The sequence below is a fragment of the Nanorana parkeri genome, unplaced genomic scaffold, assembly GCF_000935625.1.
Source record: "Nanorana parkeri isolate BGI_ZX_2015 unplaced genomic scaffold, ASM93562v1 scaffold313, whole genome shotgun sequence".
Taxonomy (NCBI): domain Eukaryota; kingdom Metazoa; phylum Chordata; class Amphibia; order Anura; family Dicroglossidae; genus Nanorana; species Nanorana parkeri.
The window spans coordinates 847,788-865,944 of record NW_017306581.1 but is presented as its reverse complement, the minus strand read 5'-3'; the positions used below and the strand labels follow the sequence as shown (position 1 = coordinate 865,944).

The following is an 18,157-nucleotide window of genomic DNA, read 5'->3' as shown; positions in this document are numbered from 1 at the left end:
GGGAATTTGGCCTTAATGTCTCTTTAAATGAGAACTATGAGGCGAGTGATTTACAATCATCCTCATAGTTAGAGCCGATGTGTGACATTGAAACTGTCACATGTTGGCTCTTTTGATCGGGAAGTGAGTGAACACATACCGTCGCTCGCTCACTCACTTCCTGATCGTCTCCCTGCAGTGAGTAACAATACACAAATACGTTTAAGAGCGCTACTACTGTATAGGTAAACTCACGTTTGAGATGTCACTGTGTCTCAGGAAGAGGTCCTCTGTAATCCCTGTATAAAACGTAACTTAGCCAGGGTACAGGGTGAGGTGAAAGTGGGGTGGGTGAGTACGTGCCTGGATGGACTTAGGCTGGCAAGAATGGTCAAGTGCTGGGGCTGTGCGGACTCAGCTGGCCAGGCTGAGCCGCAACAGCAGTGTGAGGTGTACGCTGAATGGATGTCAGCGGATCGGGCTGCACTGGAGATTCGATCCATTTTACTTACCTTAAATGATGCCTCTGATGCCTCTATGTCCATCCAGGCACGTACTCACCCACCCCACTTTCACCTCACCCTGTACCCTGGCTAATTTACGTTTTATACAGGGATTACAGAGGACCTCTTCCTGAGACACAGTGACATCAGTGAGTTTACCTATACAGTAGTAGCGCTCTCAAACTTATTTGTGTATTATTGCTCCATACAGGGCTCCTCACCCTGTTCACCATAGAGCTTGCACACTGTCTTTTAACCATTTGTGCCCACATCCCCAGAAGCTGTTAACCATGTAGTGCGCTTTTCCATTTTTTACAATTTTCCCTGCAGCGAGTGGTGACTGTCAGCCACCGTTTCCCGCAGGGATTCCCCCCTCCCCTCTCTGATCCTCCAGCGCTGAATGGAGGATCGGACAGGGAAAGGGGCGGGCACAACTGGCTCTGCCTCTAGATAGGCAAAGCCCGCTGTCAATCAGCCATCTGGGTGGATCTCAACAGTATTGTCAGGATCCGTCCCGGCTGTGGCTCCCTCAGTATATAGCCCGCTATATACTGAACTTTGGGTCATGGGAGGAGGTTAATATATGTCCTCCGGTGACCCTAAAGAGAACTATGGGATAAAAAAGTGACCCCATAGTTCTCTTTAATTCAGCATCCCTCAAGATCTCAGTGCTTCATCTAAACACATAATCAACATTGATGACATCCCAAGTACGTGGGTCTTCCTTCTATGTACGCACTGCTGTTTTGTCTTACCAGAATCAGAAGGAGATGCGGCTGCTACCTGGCATACAAAAATGCTGGTGATGTCACAATATCAACTGGCCATGTGACCTATGCCTTGGCATTAGAAGTATTGTTAAAAATGGTTATAAAGAATAGAAGTTGATTTGGGTTTTTCTTTAGTGGCATTTATGGCATAACCACTGCAATATAGTTTTTTTACAAGCAAATATAATTTTTTACATTTTTTTGAAGTGCTGCACCCACATTTGTAATCCTAGCAATCAATACTTGAGTAGGTCCAATTGCCGAAAGGACTCCCTAGCAATGTAGATAACTAATAAATATAAGTCCCTCTTCTTCATAGACAAATGAGCAACTTGTGGCACATGTGCGGGGGACTAATTGTCACTCATTTATAGGTCTCCTTCTGTTTCTATTGTATCGGGAGCTCGGTAACGTAGTCATAGAATTTACCAACGTATGTTCAGCCCACACTGTGACGGGTGGAAGAGTTGGGACTCAGCAGTGTGCTAGCCTGTCACCTCCTCAACTCTAAATTATTCAGTCAATGTGACAAGTCTTCGCAGCTTGTCTTGAATGGGATGCCATACTAGACCATGGCAGCAAAATTCAAGCTAACACATACTGTGTAAATGATGACGGATGGTTGTTCAGGAGATGGTACAGTTTGTACTGAGCGAATCCAAAGGATTTCCTGTGCCTGTTCTCCCTTACAAGCAGAGTTTCTGCATTCGGTTTCTCTAAAATGAGTACAACACATATGTTTAGTGTTTATTTATAGATGGGAATATCTGTATGCGTGTATCTACTTCCATAGAATTTAGCATTCCAGATTAGGTGCCAATGATTACAACCTCCTAATGCAGTCTGCTGGTGGAACCTGTCTTATTTAAACCCTCAGATATCTAGAGTCTCCTTGTTATTGAAGAGTGTGGTATCATCATGCCAAGATCAAAGCACTCTCTAAGATCCTCAGATCAGTGGGTGCATATTAGTCTGTCAAGGGATTTAAAAATATTGCCACATTATTTGACATCAATCATTCCACAATCTACAAGTGGCTATGGCTGCTAATTTGTCCGGGACTGCCTGACCCTCCAAATTTATCTACTTTAACCTGCTTGGTAGGTGTGCCAGGAAAACACCTTTTCTCACCAAAAAGAACATTAAATGAGAAGTATTGGGAGAGTAAAATGTACTCTTTCCAATACTTAGAGCCAGCATGTAACACTGCAAGTGTGACATTGCGGCTCTATAGACTGAGAGCTGAGTGATCACAAACTATTGATCACTGAGCTCAGTTTTCTCCATACAGAGAGTGGTGACTGCAGGGGCAGCTCGCCACAAGGATTCCCCCCCTCCCCTCTGTTGCTCTAGCACTTATTATAGGGACAGACAGGGAGTGGGCACAGCTGGCTCTAGAGAGGCAAAGACAGCTTTTAATCAGGCGGTGGGGTGGGATGGCAGTAGCCCGCTATATGCTGAGCTATTGCTTTTAGTTCTCTTTCAATGCCAGACTGGCAAAGACCAGGCCTTTTGGAACACTGTGCTGTAGACTGATAAATCACAGATAGGGTTATTTGGTCATAGCAACTGTAGACATGTTTGGTGCAAACTGAAGACAGCATTTCAGGAGAAGAATCTTATACCAACTGTGAAGTATGATAAAAAATGTAATTATTTAGGGTTGTTTTTGATGGTTCAGGGTCTGTGCAGCTTGCAGTCATTAAGTCAGGTATGAATTTTGCATTATATTATAGTGTGATTGATGTGAATGCCATCTGTCTGGAAGTTGAACTCGAAATGGATCTTTAAACACGATAATGAGCCGAAGCCCATTATTTTAAGTTGTGATTGAATCCAACTGAAATATTGTGGGTAGGGGGATTAAAAAAGGCGCATTCACGCAAGGAAACCCACAAATAGCTTGCAGCTGAAGTAATTTTGCATAGAAGAGTAGTCAGAAATTTAGACAATGTCAGAGACTGGTGGGAATTTATAAGAGTAATTTCTGATCAATGCCAGCTTCTGAGACCACAGTGCACCATTAGATTCATTGATAGTCATTTATTGTTTTTTTTTTAGTATATCACCTTTATCTGTAGACAGTGATTAAAAAAGATCTATTGATTGTCAAAATATGTAAAAATATGTAAAAAAAATGTCAACAACTTCTATGGGGTGTATTCCACATGATTATACAGTATATATATATATATACAGTATATGTTTATATATACTGTGTATGTATATATATCTATGTAGATAGATAGATATAAATACATATACAGTATATATATCTTTATATTCCACACTGTTGTTTTGGCGCACCTCTGGGTTGGCAATGTGATCACTAGAAATAATTTTCAGGCCCTAGGGAACCCCAAATAAAATTACAATCTAAAATAAGGCGGCCTCTTTAGCGGATTTAACACCTGGAGAAGGTCATTTTTACTGTATAGATCAAAATTAGTTTCAGTAATAATCATTAAATGAAATGTATAAAAATAAAGAACAGAAATACAAATAGTGCAAAAAGGTCCCCTTTGGATTTGTGGTCAGTGTAAAAGGGCGATCTTAGATTGGTGGTCAGTGTAGAAAGGCGATCTTAGATTGGTGGTCAATAGGGAAGTGCGCTTTTTAGATTGTTGGTCAGTGTAGAAAGGCGATCTTAGATTGGTGGTCAATAGAGAAGTGCGCTTTTTAGATTGGTGGCGATCTTAGATTGGTGGTCAATACAGAAGTGCGCTTTTTAGATTGGTGGTTAGTGGAAGAAGGTACCACTAACCACGTTGGTGGGAACAATGCCCTTTACAATAATGGTCAGTGTACATTGATAGTGACTTCTCACATGCTGCTGACTTAGCCAAGTGATATTGGTGCTGGAACTATTTCAGCACTTTCAGGCAGAAGATCAATCTGCCATTGCTCACTGCTTAAAGAACCCCTAGGAATTCTTGGAGGAACTCTAGACTTCCACAGAACCTTGATTGAGAAAGGCTGGTCTGAAGGGCCTGTCCTACATTTGTCCAGATAGACCACCTGAGATGTACCAAACATATTTGGAAGTAGACAAAATCCAGTGTTTGTGTATCAGAACCTTAATAGTTCCTGTGGTAGGATTGGAATCCTGTCATACTTCTCAATACAATGGAGAAACCTCAGGTCAGAATGCATTGAATATAGCATTATATATCAGGGCAGATAATAAGGGACTGTGAAGTTAATCCTGGTAGATTGTCTTCTTGTTCCTCGCTAAGATTGCAACTGAATAGCGATCACAAAAGAGCCCTATTAATACCAGCACCACAGAAATGATATAAATAAGGTGATCACAGCTGATACAATGTACCTTTTACAAGAGAAAAAAGGGAGAGTCTGGATTAGTGCAACCGAAGAAATGCCATTAAATGTATACAAAGCAAAGTCTCAGACCAGTGAATGTTATCAAAATGAGCTTAGCTGTTCAATCCCTCTTAGGAACGTCTATTTATTCTACAAAATAATAAGAGTCTGGTTAAAGTAGCAGCTTACTTATTACTTACATATCCAGTTTTTGATATGGCAGATAGAGACTTCACGCTACTAAGTGAATAGTGATTTGCACGGTAACGTTGAAGGAGCAGAAACATGAAAAGGGTAAGAGGTTGACAAATCTTCTGTCATTAATAAAGTTTTTTTAAAGGTCTTGTCAGGCACTTAATATGAGGACCATAGATGCTAAGGGAAAATAAAGAAGAAAATTACCCTTTTCCCCCAAGATATCTAGACATCCTAGAGATGTGCTCACTTTATTAACCATAGAGGACAAGAAACTAAGCATTAAGGAAAGTACTGTAGAAATGATTAGTAAGAAGGACATAATACCTCCCAATTCTAATTACATGTCATAAAACCAGCCATTTTTTTATGTACCGTAAGAGGTTGCCAAAGAGCCTCTACACTTCAGATGTGTACACAACTTGTCTTTGTATTAATTATTGCCTTGCTACTTTACTGTATATATATATATAATGTGTGTGTGTGTGTGTTGGAAGATACCAATTAACACTTGTGCAGTGTTGTGTGAGAAAAGTAACTGTAGGTAGCCTATAGCTGGTTCTAGTCAGCGTGTAATAAATACAGAATGAACTGTGCAGAGTTTGTGTTGTCAGTCAATCTGATAACATTGTTAGACCTTTACTGAGATAAAGGGACAATAAAGCACATCCACTGTCCAGCCCTTCTAATCCAGAAGCCAAGGCGGCATATGGAGTTTAGGTTTCATGTAACAGCTAGAGGTAGTCATATTCAACTTGACTTGTTCTCTAATGTTAAAGACGTTTTGCAACTCATCCAAGTAGCTTCCTCAGCTCTATAGAGTGTCAGGAACATACCGAATTTGTAGCCCCCCCACAATGTCATGTTCTTGGATCTGTCTTGACACACTCCCTGGTGATTGGATTATGGTGATGGAGTTACCTGTGTGGTTATAAATGCTGGGGTATGTTCCTGGCACTCATTTGAACAGATGAAGCTACTTGGATGAGTGGTGAAACATCTTCAACATTGCAGAATAAGAAAAGTTGAAAGTGACTGACTACTACTGGTTATAGCATTACCTGGATGTTTCAAACATTCAGACATATTGGTTAATATCTCTTAATCTAAGCCTGCAAAAATAAGGACCATTTTCTTTTGGTTGCTGCTCTGTCCTCCCTCTCAATCATTTATGCTCTGAAGCAAAACTGGAAGGGTGCTCAGAATCATGTGACAAGACGGGGCAGTCCAGCCTAGAAGCGGTGTGAGGAGCTTAATACAACTGGTTTCAAGGAATATATAAAACTTAGTTTAAAGGCAAACTCGGCAGCCTATTGACTTTGGCACAATTGTAATGTTTCTTGTATAGCATCATTTAATTGATTGACTGTTGTCCCATGTTATTCATTAATCAGCTGGGGGAACGTTTACATACTGGTTAATGTTTTGAGTAGCTGTTTTCAATGAAGTACCTTGTTGTTTTAGGTTTACTAGTCCTCTAATTACATTTGCAGATGAGCAGTATCATCATCTGAATCCATCAGCAGTCAGTCTTCCTTTCCCACGGGGCGGGGGGGTGTGAGATCCCTCGGATCTGGACACGACTTATCATGCTGAGCATTTCTTCCTTTAGCATGGTGCTTAATCAAGGAGTTTTCCTTCCTCACCTCCTGCACTATCATCCTCCATCCGCCCTGACACTCAGCTCGGATCGGATTATATTATACATGTGTTTTTCCCCTCTAGCTGTCTACTGTTCTCTTCTTTCCTCTGGCAGAGAGCTGTGGGTTGGGTTTATTTTAAGAAACATGGTTCATTATAAAGTTTTACTGCACTGGGACCCTCAACTCAGATATTCACATCTAAAGACATGCAGGGGATTCCATATGTGATGGAGGCACCAGAGGAGATGATCGGCAGTAGAACACGCAGGATATGTTTTGTTGACAGAGTTTGATGTACACCACTCAAAAGGAATAACAATCCTTGGAGGAAGCTGATGACTTCTCTGTGCAGCTACATTCTTTTACATCAGTCTTAAGTAGACTGAGGGAGGCCATTGATGGGTAGCAATATCCCCAAAAACAATGGGTGAGGAGATATCCTCAAATGAGTCGTCTGAGCTCCAGAATCTGCCATGATCCATGCCCGTGGGTGAGAGCATTTCAATCATGATGCTTTACTCCTTTCTTCTTCATAGGTCATACATAGGGAGATTCTCCAACAAGCTGAAAAATATCCCTGCGCAGATGACGCATACCTCAAGCCGGTAGCATTTCTTCTAATTATCAGGTCAGTCTGCAGTAAAGGATTTTGGAATGAGTATAGCAGGAACACTGCAGGCAATCATAAGCTTTCTCACTTGCTTGTGGCTTGCAGGTTTCTGCTTTCTTTGACAGAGGTTTTTGCATCAACTGCTCAGCTCTAAAATTCTCTCGTTAGCGCCCCACCTACACCAGCTGCTGAGATGATTCTCTTTCGCCGCAGGATTGTGTGTCACTTCAGAACAAGAGCACCACTTAAACTACTCAAGGGCGACCACTTACACTTCTGCCTCAGGGGAACATGCTATTCTGGAACACACTGAATTTGGCCTCCTCCATTCTTAAAGTGAGCCTGTGCCCAGGCTATGAACATTCAAATATTTAAATATTAACAAGTGGTAAACTAGCTGTACAAAAGGCCATCACTGGCATATGCAGCTGAAGCCACTGTGGAGCAAGTAATCTTTAAAGTTCACATCAGAAACCGTGAAGTCATCTAAAGGTGCCCATACACCTTACGATTATCGTACGATAATTGTATACGATCGACTTTTCGTACGACAATCGTAACGTGTGAATAGAGTGCCCGACCGATAGTACTGTACAATCGTACGACTTTTGACGGTCAAGCATGTTTGAAATCTTTGGTCGATCGTACAATGTTCGCATGGTTGGTGGCGTTTCTGTCCATCAAAAGTCGTACGATTAACACTGCGCATGCGCAAACGAAAATAATTGCGGTCAATTGCCGCAAGTCGTCCAGGTGTTTTTTTTTTAACTACCGCTGATTGAACCTTTCGATAATCGGGGCAGGATGGGGAAAAGTTTAGTCCGATAATCGTAAGGTGTATGGGCACCTTAAGTCATTCTCCCAGCAGTCTATCAGCAGCATCCCAGCCTTCTAATCTTAAATGTAAATACAGAGCAGAAGTTCTGGGAGGAGGAGCAGGAGAAGCTGAGTTGCTAAGAGAACAATTGAACTGCTTCAGCACTTCTGTTGTGAATTTTGAGCATTAATTGCTCCACAGCGCCTGCAGATATAGAGGTCTGAAGACCTTTTTTTAAAGTTAATTTACTGCTTTTCTGGAATTTGTTAATACCTAAATGCCCATAGCCTTTAAAGTAGAGCTGTAGAGCCCTGTAGAGTCAGTATGTCCTCGACACTCCACCCTGGTCCACTATCCACCCACTTGAGAAATTCCTGGTACTTCTCCTTACAACAAATCACAAGTTTCCCTTCGTAGCTAAGCATGGGCTTGAGGGGTGCATACATAACCCTTGTAAGTTCTGACTTGCTCATTAAGTTTAAACTTACGCAGGAATCTCAGACCGGCAGCAGCTCAGAAAGGAGGACGAGTGAGTGGAAGACACGCTCCATATGCTTCAGACAATAAAGCGAACATGCTACTTGGCCCATTGTGGGCTAAATACAGATTTACTTTATCACCTAGACTTCTGCTCTAAGCTGCATACTAGGACAGTTTCCTCCAAGACCGTACCTGTAAAGAGGACCTGTTACCCCTTCACACAATGCATCATTTATCACTTGGCATAGAATTTGAACTCTGTATTAGGGAATGCGGGCCAGTTTCAGGTCCTGGAGAATTATGGGAAATCTTAAAGGAGAACTATGAGGTGAGTGCTTTTCACTCACCTCATAGTTCTAGCCGACCTGTGACAATGAGACTGTCACAGGTCGGCTCAGTAGATCGGGAGGTGAGCGAACACATGCCGGTGTTCGCTCACTTCTCGATCCTGTCACGGCTCTCTGCCGTGACAGGGGGAGGGGCTGGATTCCCTCCTCCCCGCTCCGATCCGCCAGCGCTGACTGGCGGAACGGACGGGGGAGGGGGCGGGTACAGCTGGCTCTGCCTCTAGATATGCAGAGCCTGCTGTCACTCACGCAGCTGGGCGGATCTCGACATCGATTTCGGGATCCGCTCCGACTGCGGCGTCTCAGTATACCGCAAACTGTAGCTCGCGGTATACTGAGCTTAGGGTGACGGGAGGACGCTAGTTTGTGTCCTCCCGTTACCCTAAGGAGAACTATGGGGAAAAGCCCTGACCCCATAGTTCTCCTTTAAGTACAGAAATAAAAATTCTGTTAGTTCTAAAACCTAACTAGATGCTACGTAGGCTAGAAGTAAGTTACCACTGACCCAGAATGTCAGTTCAGCAGACGACATGCTAAGTACCCGTTAAGCCGCTCACAAGCACCGATAAGACATATTATCGCTCTGTGTAGCGTTTTAAGCACCACTCTGATAAATAAAAGTGCCGACACATTACAAAATGCTACCTGTGAGCTGGTAAATTCAACCAACAATAGTCCTTGTAGGGTTTTAACCTCCTAGCGTCCTTTCCTATTGAGTTACAATGGAAGTTTATATTGTTGTTTTCTGCAATCTGTCTTTATCTCGTGTTGGTTCAATGTTTTTAATCCATATTGACACTTGGCAACACCCCTCTTTATTGTGGCCCATTGTGGGGAAGATAATGACAGGGATAAGTAGGCAGCACAAATCATTTTATTTTCAGCTACAAATTCCCTCTTTCTGTTGTCTCTTTTCTCCATCCACAGGCTGTGCAGTGTATGCTGGCCTCGATCTATTCAGAACTTGACATTCAAGGGTACTTGATGAAAATTGAATCCTCTCAGAGAGTTAGTACTTTATTTCTCTTTTTTTTTGTGTTGTCTTTTTTTTGTAAACTTTTTTTCCAAGACGTGCGGTGTTTTTGCCCTAACTGCCTGTAGTTATGCAGTGTGTTTGGTTTAGCTAACATGGATAAAAATACATAATGAACATTTGCATGCATTGCCACAAAGGTAATCTCACCTACAATGAAGTGTGTCACATTTGAGTGTTAGCATGCTCTTTTTTTTTGCGTTGCTGTGTACATGCGATGGCGCTTGGATTTAGAAAATATAATGAGTCTGGGCAAATTTTTGCGCACATGTTGCAATGCATTTTTTGGCACATGGATGCACGTTGCGTTAAGCATGCATAGAAATCTTCATTGGGCTCTAAATGTGTGCTGATGGGCCAAAAACCTACCTGCTTCATATTTTGCAATGCCCCACTAGGCAACGCATGTGTGCTATAAAGACTCATTGCCATGCTGGAAGGAGTCTCTTGCTATCCATTATGGCAGCTCAATGACGCACAAACTTCAAAAGGAGGTACTGGAGCACATGCAGCAAAAGATAGAATTGGGTGCAGGTTTGTCAGGAGGCAGCACAACTCCCTTAAAGGCATAGGGACACACAAGGGACCCCACACATCACAACGGCAGCTGAGACCCCCAGTGTGTCACTGCACCAAATCAGTCAAGCAAAACAAATGGCAAACGCACTCATCAACTCATAACCAGCTTTACAGCAAGGTGCACATGGAAGGGCTTTAAACAGTACAACAGCAAAAGGTTTCCCAGCACATTCACCAGCCAGCATGCAAAAAAACTTGTTTCACCGCTAAGGTTAAAAACAGAGGTTTTAGTTACATGACTTTAACATATTCTGCAGAAGACGTGTATCTAAAACCTCTGTTTTTAACCTTAGCAGTTAGACAAGTTTTTTTTGCATGCTGGCTGGTGAGTGTGCTGGGAAACTTTTTGCTGTAGGAGTAATGATTGGTGCAAGAGGGAGCAGATCACATGTTCCTCCATACCTGGAAGCATCAGGTGTTTCAGATGTCTGTGGAAGCAAAGGAACTGAGAGGACATGCAGGAAAGGTTAGTATGAGGGGGTCAGTGGAATGCTATTTGCAGAGACACCATCACTTTGCCCTGTATTGGCAGAGTGACAGTGTCTCTTAAAAAGCTTAGTTCGCCTTTGGAATAAAATACAAGTCAAGGGTGCCCTGTACTTTAGTCTTTCAAGACCTGCACATGCTTAGTGCTCCCTCTTTCTCCGCAGCGGCTGAGCTCAGATCTCCTGCGACTGAAGAGGAAAAGCACACTGCACCTGCACCCGGTCTTCAAAGTGGGAGAGAAAAAGGCCTGAAGAAAGAAAACTAATGCAGCCACCACATTTAAGGACTAGCAAGCTGCACTATATTTCATTTTTGGTTTTAGATACACTTAAAGCATCTTGAAGCAAAAGACACGCCTTTGCCACACTCTCTTCATATGTTTATCATATTAGTAAGACAAAACAAGGCCGACCTATAAATAATTCCTGTGTAAAAGACAAGTTGGCACACACATGTCAAAGCTTGCAATTGGGAAACGCAGGAACAACAGATTATACAAAAAAACGAGCTTCGCTAAGCGCAATTTTCATCTTAACTGACCATAACATATCCCCAAATTATTTTCAGAAGGAACACAACACACTTACAAGCTCGGTAATTGGAAAATTACAAGCAGCAGCGTGCTTAGTGCAAAGTGTAATACATCTGGCAACCAATCATAATCCATCTTGTCCTTGCGGAACTGCACAAAGGGAATTCCTATTGGTTGCTGTGTATGTTTTGCGCTTTGCACAACCCGTGATTGATGTCCATACATGTCCACCTGTCATGTACATGTGGAAACATTTTTTTTTTAAAAGGAGCTCTGTGTGCAACTCCTCAGGGTTCCTAGCGTCATGCATGTGTCCTCCCTGCTTTAGGGTTACCTAAAGTCAGCTCGACTGACTCTATTTAATCTTAAAGCAGGGAAGGCACTTGCAACAAGAGTGGGACCCTTGCCCTCTGTGGGGAAACAGTAGTCTCTCTGCAGAGGTCCAACACACTCTTCCCCACTCTCTATCACTCTATCACATCTTCACTTCCGCTGATCCTGCATTGCACATGATGACTTTGGAAAGCTGCTTTCGAGGTCATCATGGCAAAGATGGTGGCTTTGGGGGAACGATCGTACAGCAGGGGGAGAAGCCCTAAGGAGCAAAGATTAAAGTATTTCACCTTATTTGTTACACCAAGGACAAAATGAACTGTTAACCCTTTCAGTATGGGGGAGGTGTATTTTTTCAGCTGACTACTGTTCAGCTTTAAATTGAAAACATTTTTTAGTTATATTTGTTCAAAAAATTCATAAGTCAAAAAAAAAAAAGCTGTTGATCTTGCCAGAAGTCCAGTGGGCTTTTAACTTCCTGTGGTCTCTGCCTGTGCTGCACTGAAATCCCTTTCCCTATGAAGTTATATCAGCCCTGCCCAGTTCTCTTATGTTGGACTACAGAACATCTCCGTCTTCCTCATTGCCATAACACAGAGGGGACATTTTCTGAAGTCTGGCTTAAAGAATTGGGCAGAGTAGATAACACAGGTATTTCAGTTCAGCAGTGGAAGAGAGCACAAGAAGTCAAGCACTCACTAGATCTTTGGCAGAATCAACAGTATTTGTTAAAATTAGGAGCAAGCAGCCTAATGTGTCAGTGCTGCTCCTCCATACAGTGAGTAAGCATTGTCACTCTAGGACAGAAAGTGTGTAACAGGCTGAATCACCAGATGACAATCACGGTAAAAAGCCTAAAAATAAAACCAACACAGCCACCACATCTAAGGACTGGTAAGTTGCAATATATGACATGGTTTTTGCCTTCGGTTTAGATATGCTTTCACTTATAATTATATCTGTGTGGACTTTGCTTTGAAACACCCTAATTGAATGACTATGTCAGAGGACAACTTTTAGGCTTAAAATTAGAGCTCTGAGGCTCCGATGAACTATGACATTTGCTGCCCTGCGCACACTCTGGGGCTGATTTACAGAAACTATTTCCTTAGAAAAGTGACAGTTCACTATGCAAAGTGAATTGCGCTGAGCTTATTAAGAAGGTGAAGCTATATTCACTTTAATCATCAAATTATGTGCAAGCAAAAATCTAGGGGGTTACTCACTATTGAGCAGAAGGATTAAGCCGGAGCCTCTGCTAATCTTTTGGCTCACTTCGGCCGAACCAAAGGGCTGTTGTACGGGCTATTCACAATAGCATGTTCGGGTGAACCAAAGGGACCCGAAGCCGCATGATGTATGGCTGAAATCAGCCATACATCTCGGTTGGAGTGAATAGAGGAACAGGGTTCGGCTCACTTCGGCCAGGTTATTAAATCGGCTGCCTTCGGCAGGTTAGTGATTTGGGTATTTATCAGGTTCACCATGATTAGGTATTTACCAGGTTCACCATGATTGGGTATTCACAAGGTTCGCCTTAATTGGGTATTCACCAGGTTCACCATGATTGAGTATTTATCAAGTTCATCATGGCTGGGTATTCACCAGGTTCTCCAAAATGGAGTATTCACCAGGTTCACTATGATTGGGCATCCGTCAGGTTCACCATGATTGGGTATTCACCAGGGTCACCATGATTGAGTATTTATCAAGTTCATCATGGCTGGGTATTCACCAGGTTCTCCAAAATGGAGTATTCACCAGGTTCACTATGATTGGGCATCCGTCAGGTTCACCATGATTGGGTATTCACCAGGGTCACCATAATTGGGTGTTCACCATAATTGGGTATTCCCATGTTCACTATAACTGGGTATTCATTAGGTTCACCATGACTGAGTATTCATCAGGTTCACCATGTTTGGGTATTCACCAGGTTCACCATGATTGGGTATGTACCAGGTTCACCTTATTTAATAAGTTAATTGAATATACACATTCCAAAGTAAACGTTCACTTTGTTAAGTAAACAATCTCCTTTAGTAATTCAACCCCCGTGTCTTCCAGCTCCTAATCTGGCATAACATTTTCCAATAATAATGCCATATAGTTGATTACATTCCCCATGGGGCTCTGTTATTTGGACTGTAGAGTTTGGGTAACCATTATGCAGGTAACACGTGGAAATTTCCTGAACAAGTTCTACTGTTACTATAACGGGGAATAATATTCCTGGCGAAAACTGAGGCGAGCGGGTCCTGTTAATTACAGAGTGAGCATGAGCAGTCGATTTCACAGCGGGAACCAGATTATACCTAATATTGTACGGGCGACATGACACAGACGTGACCTCCAGATGGTCTCTTTCAGCGCTGGTTATTTCTGTCATATAATTATGATTTAATAGCGGCAACAGAAGCCGGCAACGGTTGGAAGGCAGCGCGCTCCGACTAATAAAACGTATTCTTAGAATCCCGAGCTATGTAGAAATAGATTTAATAACATAATACATCTGGTTAAACAAAGCGGCAGTAATCACTTACATTGTTACAAAGTATTCCGGGGATCTGTCACTCACTTATCTGTCACAGCTGGGGGACACCATATTAATGTGAAACGCCATATTTGTTAAAGTGGACGTAAACCCTAACAATGAACTTCTCTCTTATATACAGTATACCAATAAAAGCGTTTTGTTATATCTGTTCTTTAACTGCAAATAAATGCCTGTTGGTCCTGCTGCTGATCCAGTCAGCTAATAACTCCCTGTGCACCGTGCAATGTTATCTCACGCAGCGTTATCTGCCCTGCCCAGTTCACCTCTGTGAACTACAGAACATCCCCACCCCTATGGTACACTGCTTCTTCCAAAGATACGGTACATTGAGTGAGTACTCCAGGACAGGAAGTTTGTTTTTGGCAGGATCACTGCCTGAAGTACTGAGTTGCAGAAATAACAGAAAGAAAGGGAAAGGAATCATATATTTTATCAAGTGGAGGACAGCCGGGCCTTGTTCAGTGTAGATTCTAGGACTAGAGCTGCACGGCTCATATTTAGGATCTAAGTCATGCTACTAAAAGCTCTAGCATTAGTTGCTTACTATACAAATGGAACAAGTGTCTCTCTGTGCTGTAAGCTACACAAGTAACATTTATAGCACATAGCAGCAATCAATCACATACAACTGAAGTAATCATTACGACTATAGCTACTTCTGTTGCTTACACCATTGGGAATCATTTGTTCCATGTTGCTCAGTGTGCACAAGTGTGGGCTGCTCAGTGTGCACCGGTGTGGGCTGCTCAGTGTGCACCGGCGTGGGCTGCTCAGTGTGCACCGGTGTGGGCTGCTCAGTGTACACATGTGTGGGCTGCTCAGTGTGCACAGGGGTGGGCTGCTCAGTGTGCACAAGTGTGGGCGGCTCAGTGTGCGCCGGTGTGGGCTGCTCAGTGTACACATGTGTGGGCTGCTCAGTGTGCACAGGGGTGGGCTGCTCAGTGTGCACCAGTGTGGGCTGCTCAGTGTGCACAGGTGTGGGCTGCTCAGTGTACACATGTGTGGGCTGCTCAGTGTGCACAGGGGTGGGCTGCTCAGTGTGCACCAGTGTGGGCTGCTCAGTGTGCACAGGTGTGGGCTACTCAGTGTGCACAGGTGTGGGTCTCTTAGTGTACATGGATGTGAGCTGCTCAATGTACACAGGTGTGGGTTGCCTAATGTACATTGGTGTGTACTGCTCAGTGTTCACTGGTGTGGCTTGCTCAGTGTACAAAAGTGTGAAGTGCTCAGTGTGCACCGGTGTGGGCTGCTCAGTGTACACAGGTGTGGGTTGCTCAGTGTACATGGGTGTGGGCTGTGCAGTGGACACAGGTGTGGGCTGCTTAGTGAACACAAGTGTGGGCTGCGCAGTGTACACAGGAGTGGGATGCTTAGTGTACATGGGTGTGGGCTGCTCAATGTGCACAGTTGTGGGTTGCTTAGTGTTCACAGGTGTGTACTGCTTAGTGTGCACTGGTGTGGGCTGCTCAGTATGCAAAAGTGTGCACAGCTCAATCTGCATAGGTGTGGGCTCCTCAGTGCGCAAAAGTGTGAACTGTTCAGTGTGCACAGGTTTCAGCTGCTCAGTGTACACAGGTATGGGCTGTTTAGTGTACACAGGTGTGGGATACTCAGTGTGCACAGATGTGGGTTTTCTAAGTGTACACAGGTGTGGGCTGCTCAATGTGTGCATAGGTGCCAGTCCAAGTTTCTTTTTCCAAGCTAATCTTGTGATGTTTCAATTTATTTTTCAGACGAAGAGCCCAAAGCTGTCCTCCAGCCCTCAGCCAAGCCTGGGAGAGCCGGCTGAACAACTCTCGGAGGCATTGGCTGACTCAGGAGACGCCATGTTTGAAGGGGAGTCCACATTGCCTTTTGTCAGGGGCAGCCGAACAAGGGCCAGCCTCCCCGTCGTCAGATCAACCAATCAGACGAAAGAGCGGTCACTAGGTAAGATTCTTTTCGTCTTTACGATTTCCCTGTTTTCAATGAGAGCTCATCAAGATAGTCCTACAATCTGCACTGTTCTGAGGAGGCTCTTCTATATAAAGCTCGGCTACCAGCTCTACACTGTCGTATGGAATTAATAGTTTCATATAGCTCAGAAATTGATTGGTTTTCCACAAGCCCGGCTTTATCATTCTAAATGAGTCTGAATGTATAGATTTGGTAATGTCTTTAGTGTGTTGCTGGTGCTTTTAATATTCTTCAAGATAACTACCGTGTTTCCCCAAAAGTAAGACCTACCCCGAAAGTAAGACCTAGCGCTATCTTCAGGGATTTCTGTAATATAAGACCTACCCCGAAAATAAGACCTAGTTCTGTGGTAGGTCTTATATTACAAAAATCCCTGAAGATAGCGCTAGGTCTTATTTTCGGGGTAGCTGCACATATAACTAAATTTTAAATGTCAAGACCGGTGTTGTGTCTCTAACTAACTGAAAACCGGAGCTTCCAGAGAGGCGGGACAGAGGCGGGTCTATGTAGATTCATATGCAGCTGAAGGGAGATAGAGCGACAACAGCAATGGTCGGGTGCAATAGCCAGCTTGCTATTGGCTATTGCAAATTGAAATAGCCAATAGCAATTTCTATGCCGTCTGTTGTTCTGTCTTTTTTTTTATCCTGACGGCAGCAGGTCAGAATTGGCACCTCCCTGAAATGAGAAGGACACCTCCCTGAAATGACTTTTTTCAGGGTGAGATGCCTGAGCACGTCTTTGGAGTTTGAGAAAAAACCCACCCAAGCACAAGGAGAACCTGCAAACTCCATGCAGATAGTGTCATGGCCAACATTTAAACCATGGACCCTAATGCTGCAACACATACATGCTAATCACTAAGCCACTGCACCGCAGACAGAGTAGAGAATGGATAAAACCCTCATCAGGTCAGTCATTTCATTTAAACTGGGGAGATTGCCCTTAAAGGAGAACTATGGGGTCAGGGCTTTTCCCCATAGTTCTCCTTAGGGTAACGGGAGGAAAAAAACGACATCGATGTCGAGATCCGCCCAGCTGCGTGAGTGACAGCTGGCTCTGCCTATCTAGAGGCACAGCCAGCTGTACCCACCCCCTCCCCCGTCCGTTCCGCCAGTCAGCGCTGGCAGAGCGGGGAGGGGGGAATCCATCCCCTCCCCTGTCACGGCAGAGAGCCGTGACAGGATCGAGAAGTGAGCGAACACCGGCGGATCGGAGCGGGAAGGGGGGGAATCCAGGCCCTCCCCTGTCACAGGATCGAGAGGTGAGCGAACCCCGGTATGTGTTTGCTCACCTCCCGATCTACTGAGCCGACCTGTGACAGTCTCATTGTCACAGGTCGGGTAGAACTATGAGGTGAGTGAAAAGCACTCACCTCATAGTTCTCCTTTAACGTCTTATCCTGTAGACACAACTCAGACTGAGAGGAAATTTCTCCAAAGTGAGCGGAATTCCCCCCTTATAAAGTTTTCACCAGAACAAGTGTCCCCATTGAATAGCTTCCCCTCTGTTTCTGTTCACTTTGAATGGCACCCAAGGCAATGCAGCTCCATTGCACATGCCACTGTAAAAAGAATCTCAAGCAACATAGCGCAAATCTGTAATGCTTCTACAACTCTATTTCATAAGGCTGCCCGGTGGGAGGGTGGAGTGCCATCGGAAAGGGGAATTTCTCTGACACATATGCATTACAGCACATCACAAGGCACTTTAACTAGCGTGCGTTGTAGTGTGTTGTACTGGAAAGAAATGCTGCATGCCAGTTTTCGGTCCATGTCTGTACATTGGCTTCCCTTTCAATATGAATAGGCTGTCTTAGCACAATGCATATTCACACGTGAAACAACACATGTTAGCATGCAAACATTACCACAATTCACAGAAATGGAGAAGTGTGAATCCAGCCCGAAACTGCAGCAAAACTGAAAGGGGAAAAGTTACCCATAGAGGCTAAATGTTGAGATGCCGGGAAATACAAAACAAAAATAAAGTGTAGTCTGTTAGCTAGAGACCCTT

The 18,157-nt window shown here is 43.7% G+C and overlaps 1 protein-coding gene across 3 annotated transcripts in view; it reads left to right on the top strand.

Moving 5' to 3' along the window:
* Positions 1-18,157, top strand: part of KIAA1217 (KIAA1217 ortholog) — a 263,677-nt gene that overhangs the window by 103,942 nt on the left and 141,578 nt on the right. For 2 of the 3 annotated variants that reach the window (XM_018557958.1, XM_018557957.1), the window contains exon 3: positions 15,919-16,114. In XM_018557958.1, coding sequence (XP_018413460.1) covers positions 15,919-16,114 — 196 coding nt within the window. Of the gene's footprint in view, positions 1-9,592; positions 9,674-15,918; positions 16,115-18,157 lie in introns of all 3 variants that reach the window. The other variant, XM_018557956.1, reaches the window with a different exon arrangement.